The following is a 16,795-nucleotide window of genomic DNA, read 5'->3' as shown; positions in this document are numbered from 1 at the left end:
GCACTGTGCTCTCAACCCGGAAGTGGGAACTATGGGATAGCTGAGGAACAGCTACCCACAGTGCACCGCTCCTGAAATCGATGGTAGCTTTGGACCATGGACGCAAACAATCGATTTTGTGATCCCACTGTGGACGCGCTAAACCGATTTTATTAGATCTGTTTTGTAATATCGGTTTAAGCTAATTCGAAATAATCGTGCAGTGTAGACGTACCCATAGTGTTAGCTGGAATCCTGGTGGGTGAGAGTGACTGGGTTGTAAAAGGAGGTGAAGAGTTTGTACATTTCCGCAACTGTGAGGCTGGCAGAGTAAAGGTATTTGTGTTAATGGGGTGTATTGGGGCACTGCTGAAAGAGCATGGGCATGACGACATACTGCCAAGCAACCTTAACTCTGTGTTAACATAGTTCTTTGCCACTGAATTTCATAGGTTTTTTTTAAACAGGAAAACATATGGTGTTGGTAGGAGTTAGTGGTCATTTAGACAGTTGTACATATCATGTCCTGCGACTTGCATACTGAGCCAGGCCGCCCCATGTAAACACACACACACCAGCTGGGCCCCACCAGCCTTGCTTCACCACACATCCCTAGTCATGACCCTGACCCATTCACTACATTCCACCCTCCAACTTGGCCTCTCCCCAATGCTGTACACAGCCCCCCCACCACAAGCAGGGAACTCATCTCCCTGAAATCTTCACTCTCTGGCTTACAAACATTTCTATTGTTATTAATTCCACCCCACTTCCCATAGCCTGGCTCACAAGCAGTACCTGGAGTGAAGGACAACTATATGACAGTGGAATGGCATTTCTGGTCACATTGCTGAATGGTTGGAGGGTGAGGTTTGTGACAGGACCAGGAAGAGACATCACAGACAGGGTTTCTGCTCCACAATACTGACAGTTTTATGTTTGAGAGAAAGTATTTCTATGCCATACAGCACACATTTTTCAGTCAGCTAGGAACCTTCCAATTTCTCAATGAATGTTCTTCTAACACTTATTCACAGCAGTCTTGGGGTGCACTGGCAGGGCTGGAGGGGATTAAGTTACAGGAAGGTTTGGCCACAGGGGATTGAGGCTCAGAGGGTTGGGGTGAATTGGCAGAGCTGGGGGTGTATGGGGATTGGGGTGGAGGGGCTGGGGTGCACTAAGAAGGCTGTAGGGTGCCATGCCTCCCTCACCTAAGTGCCCAACCTCATCTCCCCTACCATCTAACCCCATTTATTTCCCCTTCCCATAACCCTCCCTCCTCTCCCTACAGCCCCAAACCACCCTCCCCCACACCTCCACCCCAAATCTCTCCTCCCAGCAGGCATACCGATGTTTAATTTTTTCCCCCAAATCCTTTGATTACATTTCCCCCAAAAATGAAATTGCCACCCAACTCACAAATTGTAGCAACCTCCAGCTATCAATTCAAACCTCCTTTTGTCTTAGGGCATGGCTACACTTGCAGATATAGAGCACTTTGAGTTAAACCAGCCTTCGTAGAGCGCAGAAGGGAAAGCACTGCAATCTGTCCACACTGACAGCTGAAAGCGCACTGGCATGGCCACATTTGCAGCACTTGCAGTGGCCACAGAGAGCAGTACATTGTGGTAGCTCTCCCAGCATGCAAGTGGCTGCAATGTGCTTTTCAAATGGGGGTGTGGGGTGGAGTGTGACAGGGAGCATGTTGTGTGTATGTGGGGGGAGAGAGAGTGAGTTTTTTGGGAGCTGAGAGCATGTCAACATGCTGTCTTGTAAATTCAAAGAGCAGCAGATCTCCCACAGTAATTGTTTGATTTGATAGCCACATTCCTGCAGCAATTCCAAAACAAGACAAGAGTGGCCACTTGACTTAAGGGGATTATGGGCTGTCCGGAGGCCAATCAGTGCACAGTAATGCAACACCTCGTTCACACTGATGCCTGGGCGTTTCACCCAAGCGCACCAAGCGTTATGCTTCTCACCGAGGTGGATTACCAGGAGCGCTCTAGCCACGGAGTCAGAGCTCTCTAAGTGCCTTGCCAGTGTGGATGGGTCGTGAGTTAGGGTGCCGGGGGCTGCTTTAATGTGCTCTAACTCACAAGTGTAGCCAAGCCCTTAGGTGCGGGCTTGTGATTAACATATCCTTAGTTATGTTAATTGAAGGGTGAGTTCACAGCCATCAAAAGGTCTGTGATTTATCCAGTCAGACCCTCTCACTGTAACAGTACAAGGCAGCAGAAGGAAACTTGGTGAGGGAGGGTTTGCTGTAATTCAGGAACCCTAGGTTAGATGACCCCAAATTTGGATCACTAATGCTACTCAGTGATCCTGTGAGGCACATCACATTTCAAAGCAATCTGAATAAATGTTCAGATTTTAAAGCACTTTCAGGTGTTGAACTATAAAGCATATAAAATGGTGGGAATAGAAACCGTCTAGTCATTTTTCTGCACTGGAGCATGAACAGTGTAAAAAAAATGTACATTTTCTTAAATATTGTTCTCAATTTGTGTCCCCCAAAGATTTAGTGAGTGCCATGTACTACCCTGGGTAAACCTCAACAGACTGAGATCATTTTGACCTGCACCACATCAGGGGGGGAATCCACCTAGACACTTTCCTTTTTAAAATGGGTATTTTTTTCAAGGCTTATATTTCTGGAACTCTAGGCTTAAATGAGTCCAAATTTGGGTCATTAACCATACCTGTGTATTCTTGAGGCACACTAAATTTCAAAGAAATCTGACTAAGCATGTTGATTTTAGAGGACTTTAAAAGGTCCACCTTTAAATAGATGTTATGGTGCAACCTTAACTATAGTAGTTCTGCCATACCACAATAATAATAGTAAATGAGTCTTGTAATAAATAAATCATATTTCAAAATCCATGCAGAATGCAGTTATTCCAATTCGCTATTTGTAATTAAGTGGCTATAACAATATATTTTCCTTTCTCATGACTTGATATCAGTTTAATAGGATAATCAAGGAAAGTGTTTCCTCCTTTTCTGAAATACACATTATAGAGCCCTGGCCTTCACAAAAGAACATGCTAAACATTCTATAAATTGTGCTTAATGGCATAAAGTTATATGTACTCAGACATAAGGGATGCACGGTTTTTATTTTATTTAGTTTTTTACATGATCCACTGTATAATGATTGCTCAAAGAGCAACAATGCCAAGTAAGGGAATGTCTACACAAGTGGTGGGCAACCTGTGGCCTGCAGGCTGCCCGCGGCTCGTCGGGTCAATCTGCTGATGGGCTGTGAGACAGTTTGTTTATATTGACCGTCCATAGGCATGGCTGCCCGCAGCTCCCAGTGGCTGCAGTTCACCGTTCCCAGCCAATGGGAGCTGCGGGAAGCGGCGCGGGCTGCAGCGACGTACTGGCCATCGCTTCCCGCAGCTCCCATTGGCCGGGAATGGCGAACCGTGGCCACTGGGAACGGCAGACAGCCGTGCCTGCGGACGGTCAATGTAAACAAACTGTCTTGTGACCCGTCAGCAGATTGCCCTGACGGGCTGCGTGCGACCCATGGGCCACAGGTTGTCCACCACTGGTCTACACAGTCTACGTACGCCAGCTGTAGACTCAGGTTTGCAGGGCTCGGGCTACAGGGCTGTTTCATTGTTGTGTAAGCTTCCAGGCTCAAGCTGGAGCCCAGGCTCTAGGACTCTGTGGGGATAAAGGATCCCAGACGCTGGGCTCCAGCCCAAGCTTGGAAGTCTACATGGCAATGGAACAGCCCCACAGCCCGAGTTCCACGAGCCCAAGTTGGCTAGCACAGGCCAGCTGTGGATTCTTCTTTGCTGTGTAGACATACCCTAAGAAGGAGTTATATCCAACTACCATACACAGCTTATCAAGTCTTATTATTTAACAGTAGGTAGCTTTATAGTTCTGGACACATAGTTATCAGATCATATTTTAATATTGTATCATATTCATAGTATTTGAGCTGTGTGAAATGTTTGTAATGAAACTCAATATCACATCAAAACTTCTGGGTTTTCTTATAAAGTCAAAAATCATCCTAAGTTTTTCAAATCTTTCAGGCCCAATTTTGTAGCAATGTATCTGGCCCCCTGTTTTACCATGATTAAAAAGAAAAAATTACTGTCCTCTACTATTCTAATATTGTAAGAACAGATAGACTGTTGGTAAAGCATGACCATAGGAGATCTGTGTTTTGTTCCTTAGTTTGTCTCAAACATACAGTGTGACCTTGAACAAGTTATTTAACCTCCTATGCCTCAGTTTCCCCCATCTGAAAAATTGCAGATAAAAATACTTATCTACTTCTCATGGATGATGCAAGTCTAAAGCAATGAATGCTTGTAATTTCCGTTGAGATGCTCAGATGGAAATTCAAGAGCACTGTGAAGTACTATTGTAACAATAATAATAATATATAATAATAAAACGGCTTCACGTCTCTATTTACAAGACATTCAGAAATTGTTTTCATTTGTATCAATAGCTCCACCACACCTCTTAATAAAGTAAATACTGGACAGGCCAGCTTTTCACTGTTTTACTGCTATCTTATTCAGAGCAAGAAGTACTGATGAAGCGAATAATTTCACATACCTGCCAACATTAAGGCTCTGACACATTCAGTTCGGCCTTGCATTGCAGATTTCATCAGTGCTGTGAATCCAAATACATTCCTCTTCTCAATATCAAGACCAGGAAAATAGTTCAACAAGTAGTTTGTAATGGTTATATGCCCTGTAGAAGGATAAAACAAGGGAGAGAAGAGTTATTGCTACAGAAAAATATTAGAGTTAAGAATCACTCTGAGGTTTAGACTGCTTGAAACTTTTAATTGACCACTACCAGCTATCAAATATGCAAGCCATGGCTACTTAATACGATGCCATTCTCACATCCTTTTTCACATGCTGCAGTCAGTAGCATTTATTCTTCAAGCGTCTTGATGGTCTGACTGGAGCATGGGAACAGGAGCCTGGAATTCCTGGGTTGTAATCCCAGCTCTGACATTGACTCTGAATATGGCTTTCTCCTCTATAAAAACTGATGTACATAGCACTCTTACTTACCCACTGCAGGGGTTGTTGTGGGGAATAGCTAAGGACCATATTGTGGTATGTCATAGTAAGTGGGGATACTATGTGTCCCCCAATTCATATTGGTGGGAAGGGATAGGGAATGGTGGAGCTGTGTGGTTCCACCACCTCCAATGTGCCGGCCAGCACAGCGGCACTAGGGGATGTAGGCTGTGCCAGTTATAAGGCTGGAATGGGGGAAGCCAAAACTAGGGCTGGCTCCAGGGTTTTGGCCACTCCAAGTGGCAAGGGGGAAAAAAAAAGCCACGATCGCAATCGACAGCAGCTCCACCGTGCCGCTTTCTTCTTCGATGGCAATTCAGTGGCAGGTCCTTCCCTCTGAGAGGGACCAAGGGACCCACTGCTGAATTGCTGCCAAAGAGCCTGACATGCTGCCCCTTCCCCTTGGCCACCCCAAGCACCTGCTTGCTGAGCTGGTGCCTGGAGCTGGCCCTGGCCAAAACATAGAATGCATCAGGGTCTGCTATTAGGACAGTGCAAAGACATCCTGGCCCATACACAGGGGTTGTGGGAAAACCAAACCCTAAAACCCTTTGAAAATGGTAGGTCTGATGCAAGTGTGAAGTTATTAATTGTACACATGTATTTTTAAAGAACTGGATGAGATACTGCCGTGGAGATGTGCAGACAGCTGGATCCTTTTCTCTAAAATCATGGAGCCTGATTAATCATAGAATGTCAGGGTTGGAAGGGACTTCAGGAGATCATCTAGTCCAACCCCCTGCTCAAAGCAGGGCCAACCTCCAGACAGATTTTTGCCCCAGTTCCCTAAATGATTGAACTCACAACCCTGAGTTTAGCAGGCCAATGCTCAAACCACTGAGCTATCCCTCCCCCCACTTTCACTGGGCAGTCAGAGCTGAAAATCTCAACAGAACTTCGGGTGAGTTGATATTAGACAAAGGGATTATTTGTGTTCTTTTTTTACTCTTTTTACCATTTCTTTCCTGCCTGGCTGTGGAGAGCCACCTATTAGCAACAGGCCAGCGCAGGGCAGGCACCAGCATTCCAAACTGGTGCTTGGGGCGGCAATTTGCAAGGGGCAGCAGTCCCTGTTGTTTTGCTTCCAGTCAGCGCGCCCGATTGCCGCTGGTGGCGGCGGGGGCAGTCCATGTGTTCTTAGGGCGGCAGGCGCGTTTCCGCTGCTGCGGCAATTTGGCGGCAGCTTCTATGTTTAGCTGTCCAGAGTGGCTTCAGCTAAACATAGAAGCTGCCACCGATTTGCCGCCGCTGTGGAAACGCGCCTGCCGCTCTAAGGGCACAAGGACTGCCCCCGCTGTCTGCGGTGGCAATTCGCCGTGCTGCTTGGGGCGGTGAAAATTGTAGAGCCAGCCCTGGGCTAGTGGGGCTTCTTTACTGGCTTCACAGTAAAATCAATGTGACTGATGTTCTGCTGTCAAGTTTTACTCTCCAAAAATGGCCATTGCTGCCTTTCACTTCCTTTGGTTTGTGTGTCAGGGTCACTGGTGTTAGCAGGGACATGCAGAGCACTGGAAGACTATCACTGGCTAAAATAATAAGTGTTACGGAGCTAACAGTCTGAAGACCAATTAAAACATCAAGCCCTTATAATTGGACTAACAGAAGATGACAAACATCTAGTGCCATTATGACTTATTCAAAACAGTTTTCCCTTCACTTATCATTTATTTTATGATGGTTTGTATAATAATGCAGTCTGTCAACCAGCTGGAACAATCACAACTTAACTACTGTGAGCTGTAAAAAATGTTCTGTCATCTCACTCTCCAGTCCAGCTGGATATTCTGCGATGCATGGCTGTCAAGTGTATCCAGAAATGTTACTGAAGCAGATTTTAATTCAGACAGAGCAATTTTTAAAATAAATTTGTTGCAGCACATCTGGTGCAGTTTTCATCAGCAGTTGTTTGCACCAACTCAATCCTACACTTCTTCTGGAAGGCAGGAAAAGCGATTTTTTTGCCAGTTAAATGGTTTTAGATATATCTGTAGTCGTAGCGTTAACAATGTTTTCAGTCTCACCCTTCTCTGAGGTTTGCCAAATCCCACCAACCTATTTGTTTAACCAGAAACTTCCTTGAAACTCAAGCAATTTCATAGACAACCTAAAACAAAAGTTTAAACTGAATCAAAGAAATTGAAGGCCAAAAGCATAATGGCCCTGCACCTTGTGCCATCACTTAGTTCAGTACAAAATGAGTGCAAACTAGATGTAAAAAAAATTCCAAATTAGAGTGGCGATGATTTACACTCATTTTCAACTGGGCCCATAACATGAACAAATGCCCCAATTCTGATCATGTTGCAGTAGCTGGCAAAACTCCTATTGACTTCAATGGGAGCAGGATCAAGTCACAAATAAGACAATGAAGACAATTAACACTAATGGAATCTCTGTGCCCAGAAGGTTTGCAGGACTGGCCCCAGAATGCTCAGTTTCTCTTCATGTGTAAGTATCCCTCTGCCTAGCCTGAAAGCCTCAATGTAGCAGAAACACTTCTTTTCAACCAGGGATGTCTAGAGAACATCAGAATAGTGCGGACATTTAAAACAACAGCATTATATACACATAAATGATTTTTTTAAAAATCTCTATGTTAATTATGGTTAAAGATGCTCTACTTTATGTTGCCAAAAATATAACTACAGATTGGGCTATTTGACACAGATGGGGAGTGGGATGGAGGAAATCATAGTCAAAGCTCCCCAGGGAATTGGATCTAATTTCAAGTGAAGACAAAAAATAGCAGCAAAGTAACAAAGAAAATTAAGCAGAACTGTGTGGAACTCAGCTGTTCAATATCACAGGAATTCATGCAAACCTCTTCAATTTCAATCCACCGGGGTTTATGTACCCTGAGGTTTGCTTCAAATTTCGGGTTCAAAGAAACACAAACTCAAGTTAAAACAGTCATAAATGCCAAATTTCACCTTATTTTGAGTTCAACCTGTTATATGGTTTTGATACAAAGCCATGAATTTGGCCCAGGTTCTCTTGAAATTTCACCAGTGTTTCAGTGAACCTCGGTGAATGCTAGAGTTTGTACCTAACCTGAAACCAGGTGTGTATTGTGTGATTTCAGGTTTGCTACAAAAGCTTCATGAAGCTCTAAGAAGAAGTTACCGTGGATATATTTGAATTGCATGCTATTGCTGATTAATGACAGATGTAAAATCTGATCCATAGCGGCAGTAACCTTGGGCTGCTATACATACAGTAGTTTAGTGGGAGTAGGAGAAAGTCACAGCACTTAGAGGGTGTGAAAGGGGATTGCGAATGAGGAAGCATGACACTAGGAAGCTGCAGAATGGGGGCAAAATATTTTCCAACATCAGAGTTTTTTGGTCTGTATGCTTGGTGTACCTCCTACCAAGAATCCTGTGCTCAGCATATGGTAACCAGTTCTTTGACCTGCGTGGGGGAAGGAACATGTGGTGTCACAAGTCCCCCTTCCCTGATTTCTGCCAAGGTGGGAGTCTGGCTGAGTGTGGCTGAGGGGGACATGCCAGGGAAAGGCACCCACACCAAGCACTCCTGCTGAGTCCTGCTAGGAGGCACCTGGAGCAGGGAAGAGAGATGGGGCTGGCAGCACAGCAACGCCAGAGCAGGCATGGAAAGCTCTCTGAATACTGTCCCTTCCTTGCTCGCAGCTGCAGTAACCTGCTCGGCGGTAGGTATCAGAGCCCACTCTGGCTCAGTGGGGAGGCAATAGGAGAAGGAAGCAAGGAAGGAGCTCTGTGAGGGGAGTAAGAGCGAGAAGGCATGGGAGGTGCAGGGGGAGTGGGAAAGGGCCCAGAGGTGATGTATGCATGGAAAGACGTGGTCACGTGCCCCCACACACACCTTTAAATTGTTCTCCCACCCAACCATCAAGAGTTCCGAGTGGTCTCTGTGCATGTTTCTTATTTAAAGACCTGGGGAGAGATTGTTGTCCAGCTGAAGTGTCTGTTTTTCATTCACTCCATGACTAGCTTAGAGAGAACCTGTACAATTTGTACATTATTACTTGTTTATGGAAACCTTGTGCTGTTTAATTTCTTATACATCACATTAAATACAACTAAACTCACTTTTTCTAAGCATGGTACTGTTTCATCGGTGACTTGCAAAGTGGAGCACAGCACAAGACCGAGTAAATTTTTAAAGACACCATAATAGAGGCTCAACTTAAATGTATACCCCAAATTAAAAAACATAGTAAGGGAACTAAAAAAAGAGTCACCATGGCTAAACAAAAGTAAAAGAAGCAGTAAGAGGCAAAAAGGCATCCTTTACAAAGTGGAAGTTAAATCTTAGTGAGGAAAACATAAAGGAGCATAAACTCTGGCAAGTGTAAAATATCATTAGGAAGGCCAAAAAAGAATTTGAAGAACAGCTAGCCAAAGACACAAAAGATAATATATATTTTTTAAGCACATCAGAAATAGGAAGCCTACTAAACAACCAGTGGGGCCACTAGACGATCGAGCTGTTAAAGGAGCATTCAATGACGATAAGGCCATTGCAGAGAAACTAAATTAATTCTTTGCATTGGTCTTCACGGCTAAGTATGTGAGGGAGATTCCCAAACCTGAGCTATTCTTTTTAAGTGACAAATCTGAGCAACTGTCCCAGATTGAGGAGTCATTAGAGGAGGTTTTGGAACAAATTGTTAAACTAAGCAGTAATAAATCACCAGGACCATATGGTATTCACCCAAGAGTTCTGAAGGAACTCACATGTGAAATTTCAGAACTTCTAACTGTAATCTGTAATCTATCGTTTAAATCAGCTTCTGTACCAGATGACTGGTGGAAAGCTAATGTGATGCCAATTTTTATAAAGGCTCCAAAGGTGATCCCAGCAATTACAATCCAATAAGCCTAACTTCGGTACTGGACAATCTGGTTGAAATTATAGTAAAGAGCAGAATTATCAGACACATAGGTGAACAATCTGGAAAAAGGGGTAAACAATGAGGTGGCAAAATTTGCAGATTATACAAAACTACTCAAAATAGTTAAGTCCAAAGCAGACTGCGAAGAATTACAAAGGGATCTCACAAAACTGGGTGACTGGGAAAGAAAATGGCAGATTAAATTCAGTGTTGATAAATGCAAAGTAATGCACGTCAGAAAACATAATCCCAATTATACATATAAAATGATGGGGTCTAAATTAGCTGTTACTACTCAGGTAAGAGATCTTGGAGTCATGGTGGATAGTTCTCTGAACACATCCACTCAATGTGCAGTGGCAGTCAAAAAAGCAAACAGAATGTTGGGAATCTTTAAGAGATGGATACATAATAAGATAGAGAATATCATACTGTCTCTATATAAATCCATGTGTGATGCTCTGTACCTCGGGGGAACCCTCAGCATCCCCATGTTCATCCTTGTAAAATGATTGTGTGGTATCCAATGCAAAGTTTGTCATGTCAGATGTCTTTGGAAAGCTCATGATGCACTGAGCATTGTTGTTACAGTAATGTTATAGTAAGGCTATAGGTTATAACAGGGGTCGGCAACCTTTCAGAAGTGGTGTGCTGAGTCTTCATTTATTCACTCTAATTTAAGGTTTTGCGTGCCAGTAATACATTTTAATGTTTTTAGAAGGTCTCTTTCTATAAGTCTATAATATATAACTAAACTTTGTTTTATGTAAAGTAAATAAGGTTTTTAAAATGTTTAATAAGCTTCATTTCAAATTAAATTAAAATGTAGAGCCCCCCCAGACTGGCGGCCAGACCCTGGGCAGTGTGAGTGCCACCGAAAATCAGTTCGTTGCCGCCTTTGGCACGCGTGCCATAGGTTGCCTACCCCTGGGTTATAATTTCATGTATGTAATTATGAGGCTGAAAATGTATCCTCATGCTTAAAATAAGCCCAGGCAAAAACTCTCCAAGAGCAGAGAGGCAGTTCACACCTCATTAGGGCAAGTATGGGACAATGACAGCCCATCCTCACAGGAACAAAGGACGCTGGCATAGGCAGCAACAAAAGAATTTGTTGGACTATTGAGGGAGTCACCCCCCCCCACACACACACCTTTGAGCAATTTGAAACTATGATGAGGTAATTCTCACCGGACTCTGAAGGGAGGGGGGCAAAGACAAGAGAAAAGAAAGGACATGATAAAAGGGAGAGACATTTGCCATGTTCTTCCTCTCTCTTCCACCTACATCTACAGACACCACACCAAGCAACTGAACATTGATCAAAGGGGAGAGCCTGGCTGAAGAGTAACCAGCCAGCCTATGCTGAGAAGCATCTAAGTTTGTAAGGGCATTGAAAGTGTTACAATCAGCTTAGAATGTGGTTTGCTTTTATTTCATTTGACCAAATCTGACCTATGTTTTGCTTTGACACATAATCACTTAAAATCTATCTTTATAGTTAATAAATTTGTTTATTCTATCTGAAGCAGTGCGTTTGATTTGAAGCATTTCAGAGACTCCCCTTGGGATAACAAGCCTGGTACATATCAATTTATTTGTTAAATTGACGAACTTATATAAGCATGCAACGTCCAGCGGGCATAACTGGACACCAAGATGGAGATTCCTAGGGTTGTATCTGGGACTAGAGATACTGGCTAGTGTCATTTGGTTGCACAATCCAAGAAGCAGCTTACATGCCAGAGGCTGTGCGTGAACAGTCCAGGTGTGGGGGTTCTCACAGCAGAGCAGAGTAAGACTGGCTCCTCAGAGTCACGGATTGGAGTGACCTAGCAGATCACCGGTCCAGATAACACCAGAGGGGAACATCACAGCATGGTATGCCCACATATTGAATACTGCGTGCAAATATGGTTGCCCCATCTCAAAAAAGGAATATTGGAATTGGAAAAGGTTTTGAAAAGAGAACAAAAATGATTAGGGGTATAGAACAGCTTCCATATGAGGAGAAATTAAAAAGTCTAGGACTTTTTAACTTGGAAAGAGAGGAATAAGGGGGGATATGATAGAGATCTATAAAATCACGACGGGTATTGAGAAAGTAAATAAGGAAGTGTTATTTACTCCTACGCATAACACAAGAACTAGGGGTCACCAAATGCAAGCAGCAGGTTTAAAAAAAAAAAGGAAGTATCTTTTCACACAACGCACAGTCAACCTGTGGAACTCATTGCCAGAGGATGTTGTGAAGGCCAAGACTATAAGAGGGTTCAAAAATAAACTAGATAAATTCTTGGAGGATATATCCATCAATGGTTGTTAGCCAGGGTGGCGGGGATGGTGTCCCTAGCCCCGGTTTTGCCAGAAGCTGCTAATGGACAACAGGGGATGGATCACTTGATGATTACCTGTTCTGTTCATTCCCTCTGAAGCACCTGGCATTGGCCACTGTTGGAAGACAGAACACTGGGCTAGATGGACCTTTGGTCTGACCCAGTATGGCCATTCTTATGCAACTAGAGGAGTGTCTATACAGTATAAGTAATCAATCATAGCTTAACTCATACATACGCCAAGCTTATTTTCTGTGAAGTGTATCAGTGCCCTCAAAGACATGCTCCGTGACTCACTTTATGCCTGGCCTGGCCAGTCCACTAGAATGTCTTTTCTATTTGGTTTGAAAGGGCCTGGTACAATGGTTTTGGTTGGGCTGCTAGGCACTGCTGTACTACAAAAATAATAATAAATAATAATGTCAGCAGCAGCATGCAGATTCAGTGCACTATATGCAAAGGCTCCCCAGGCTATCTTTATTTAGGAATTATTATTTTCCATCCATGCTTTACAAGGAAGGTAAATATCATTATCTCCATTTTACAGTTGTGGGGACTGAGACAGGAAGGTGGAATGACTTTCCCCAAGAATACACATCATTTAGGCCTCTTGACTTCTAGTTCGGGGCCCTAACCACTGGATTACAGCTGCCTTGTTGTTATTTCTGCATGTAAGCCGGCATGATGTCCAGAGGTGCTGGAACAATTTGTATAGTGGGGATGCTGAAATCCATTGAACCAAACTGTAAGCCCTATATATGATGGAAACCACTTCAAGCCAGGCGGTGCAGCAGCACCTCCCCCAGAGCCCCCAGTTCCAGCACCTATGTAACTCACTCACTGTGATGATGTAACTCACTCACTGTCCTGAAAATGTGTGTAATATCAAGAAGAAAAAAAGGAGAGAATCTGTTTTGAAACATCCTAGTTGAAACATTGATTTGTGCCTGCGAATGTAGAGTCCAGTCCTGTAAGATATCGAGTGCCTCCTGACAGATCCGCAGAATGGAGGCTGCTCAGCACCTTCCATAACATTCTCAATACTTTGTATGATTGGTTTTTACATCCTCATTAATGTAAAGGAATTATTCTAATGTGCAATTCTATATACTCCATAATTACTACATAACTGTGCTAGAGATTGATAGGTAGCTGGTCCATATAACACACTGGCATCCAGCAGGTGTTTTGAAAGAGTGAGCAAATAAGGGTTCCCACTGAATAACAGCACCTGTTATCACTCATGCCTGGCTAGAGCAATTGCTATCCAGCAGCAGCAACATTGTGCATCTAGACCCTGAGATTTTAGTATTATTATTATTATTATTACTTTATTGTATTGTTGAATTAACCTTTATGAAATAAAGTTACTGTACTGTATCTTCCTCCCTTTTTTCCCTTCTGTTTCCATTTTTTATTCCTTCATTACTTTTTCTTTCCTTTTACTCCATGTAGTATTCTTTCCTTCTGTTTTTGCATTGTTTTTCTTCCTCTATTTTTTTCTTCTCTTCCCCATTTTGTTATCCTCTCATCCCACTTTCTTTTCTCCTTTCACAACAATCGCTCCTTCATTACCATTTTCACATTTCTTCCTCACTCTTTTTGTCATTCTTTTATTACCTTCATCTTCCTCAATCTCCCATCTAGGGTCGCCAACTTTCTAATCGCACAAAACCAAATACCCCTGTCCTGCCGCTTCTACGAAACCCATCTCCAAGACCCCACCCCTGCAGACTCCATCCCATTCTCCTTCTATTGCTCACTCTCCCCCACCCTCACTCACTTTCACTGGGCTGGGGAAGCGGGTTGAGGTGCGGGAAGGGGGCTCTGAGCTGGAGCAGAAGCTTGGGGTGGGAGGATATGGGTTCTGGGCTGGGGGTATGAGCTTTGGGCTGGGGCCAAGGGGTTCAGAGTGCAGGAAGGGGTGAGGGCTCTGGCTTGGGGTGTGGGCTCCGGGATGGGGTTGGGGATGAGGGGTTTGGGGTGCAGGAAGGGGCTGGGGCAGGGGGTCCAGGGGGCGCTTTCCATGGCTCCCAGGTCCCTGCAGCCCCTAGGTGCATGGACGGCCAGGGAGGCTCTGGGTACTGCCTTCACACATGCAGGCGCCACCCCTGCAGCTCTCATTAGTCACTAATAAGAGCTGTGGAGATGGCCCTAGGGGCAGGGGCAGAATGCAGAGCCTCCCTGGCTGCCCATGCGTGTAGGGGCTGCAGGGATCTGGTGGCCGTTTCTGGCAGCTGCAGGGTGCCTACCTTAACCCTGGGCCCTTGCTGCGCCACCAAATGGACTGACTTTTACCAGCCTGGTCAGCACCGGTCCCTTTTTGACCAGGCGTTTGGTCGAAAACCGGACGCTCAGCAACCCTACCTCCATCCTTTCTTCACTGTCCCACTACATCCACCCACTCAATCTTGTTCCCCTCTTAGAATTTATAAATCTATATTTAAAACCCTCTACCATCTTTTAGACATAACCTGTTTTAGGCTGTGATGAATTTACAATTCTAGACAACAGGCATGTTGTCTCTGAAAAAAAATGCTTTGGCTGGAAGAGATGCTGAGAGATGGGCAAGCAAGTTACAGAGGCATGCTGGCCATTTTTCAAACCTGTGATTTGCATGCCAAATTGGGTAGTTTGTAGCTGCTTCTCAATATTACTAAGCTGAAAGTACAGCTCCCTCCCTATACTATTTCAAGGTTGTCCATTTAGAAAAACCCTTGAGCTGGATGCTATCTTTGCAAAGATGTACATCTCACATTTCAAAAAGCAAATGAACTTCAGTGAGCTGAATTCATTTCTCTACTAAAACCTTTGCTAATCTGAGGTTTTAAAAGCAATTCTGCTGCCAGCATCTTGACAGATCCTGATGCTCAGATCAGAGTGTCAGAATAACCATGACATTCTACACATCAAAGAGCTTTCTTTTAACCTCAATCTACAAAATATAATAGACGAGTCCTTCATACAGCCTCACTAAACACTGCAGGCCTGCTTATCATCTATATGTTTCCTTTGCTGAACTGCACACAAAAGATGTGTCTGAGACTGTGAAATTCCATAGAATCACCTTATCTACACCCAAATACTGTTTGGATTCAGACCCTGTGAGAACATTTCTGAGGATGCACATCTCAGCCATATATTTCCACTGTTTTATATAATCTTACAAATCAAATAGTGTGGATTTACTACTCTGTACAGCACATGAAAGAATAATTTCAGATTAAAACAACAACGATCTTGGTGTAATAATTACACTTATTTTTTTTAAAATTGCTATTTCAGTGGCCTGGGAGTTTGTTCCAGTGATTATTTTAAATGGGAATACCATGCAGCTAGGAAAAATCAATTACTGATAATAGTTTGAAATACTATGAACTAACTCGGACCATAGCCACAGGTACTGCTTCCTGGCATATTTAAAGCAGGGAGATTTGCAGAACAGCCGCTTGGAGTCTGGCTCACACCATCACTAAGCACAATTCATTAAACCTGGCCTTCTGTTTAGACACTAGGTTTGGGCAGGTAGCTCTGCAATATTTATTTAATTATAGAACTCCTCAGCCTGCCATTCATCTTTGGTGATGCTGTTCACTATCTCCCATGTGGGGGAATGCACAGAGTCCCTCAAAGAAGAAAGGTCAGTTACTGGTAACTGTTGTTCTTTGCATTCACATTTCCTTGTCACCTTCTCCTCTTTCTCAGAGTTCTTATCTCAGTTTAGGATTCCATGGTGTGGAAGAAAAGAGTGAGGCAGTGGAGGGATACACTCACCTATGAAGACTCAAACGCTGAAGTCATGGGAGAAGGAGCTGCTTATGTGACCCAATGGACATGCTGTTTGTAAAGTTATTTAAGATCAAACCAGAGAGCACCAAACCCTACAAGTGGCCCTCCACAGAGGGGACTCGGAGAATCAGGTATCTAAAAAGGAGGTGGGAGAAAACTTGTTCACCTTAGCCTCTAAGGATAGAACAAGAAGCAATGGGCTTAAACTGCAGCAAGAGAGGTTTAGGTTGGACATTAGGAAAAAGTTCCTAACTGTCAGGGTAGTTAAACACTGGAATAAAATGCCTAGGGAGGTTGTGGAATCTCCATCTCTGGAGATATTTAAGAGTAGGTTAGATAAATGTCTATCAGGGATGGTCTAGACAGTATTTGGTCCTGCCATGAGGGCAGGGGACTGGACTCGATGACCTCTCGAGGTCCCTTCCAGTCCTAGAGTCTATGAATCTATGAATAACAGTCACCAGTAAGTAAAATTTTCTTTTTTGGATTTAATAAAGGTGTCTATTAACCCCCCTATTAAATCAGCATGTATTGGGTGACTAGATGGCTCAGGACACTGCTAGTGAGCCTTTTACCTCTGGTTACTGGTTTAAATTTGGCCAAACTCAGTACAGATTAAAATTTACTCCTATCTAGTGGATGTTTGGTGGTCTCTACAGGAGGCTATCTCAATGGATCTCAGTTTCAGCTCCCACATCACAAACTCACCAGCACACTCTGCAGTAATTGGCAGATTC

At 43.7% G+C, this 16,795-nt stretch overlaps 1 protein-coding gene across 1 annotated transcript in view; it reads right to left on the bottom strand.

The window, feature by feature from the left end:
* ANKRD33B (ankyrin repeat domain 33B) overlaps positions 1-16,795 on the bottom strand; it is a 108,596-nt gene that overhangs the window by 8,010 nt on the left and 83,791 nt on the right. The window contains exon 3 of the mRNA XM_032796347.2: positions 4,576-4,716. Coding sequence (XP_032652238.1) covers positions 4,576-4,716 — 141 coding nt within the window. The remainder of the gene's footprint in view (positions 1-4,575; positions 4,717-16,795) is intronic.

This window comes from Chelonoidis abingdonii, chromosome 2, assembly GCF_003597395.2.
Source record: "Chelonoidis abingdonii isolate Lonesome George chromosome 2, CheloAbing_2.0, whole genome shotgun sequence".
NCBI lineage: Eukaryota > Metazoa > Chordata > Testudines > Testudinidae > Chelonoidis > Chelonoidis abingdonii.
The sequence above is the reverse complement of the archived record's forward strand: the minus strand, read 5'-3'. Positions and strand labels throughout refer to the sequence as shown.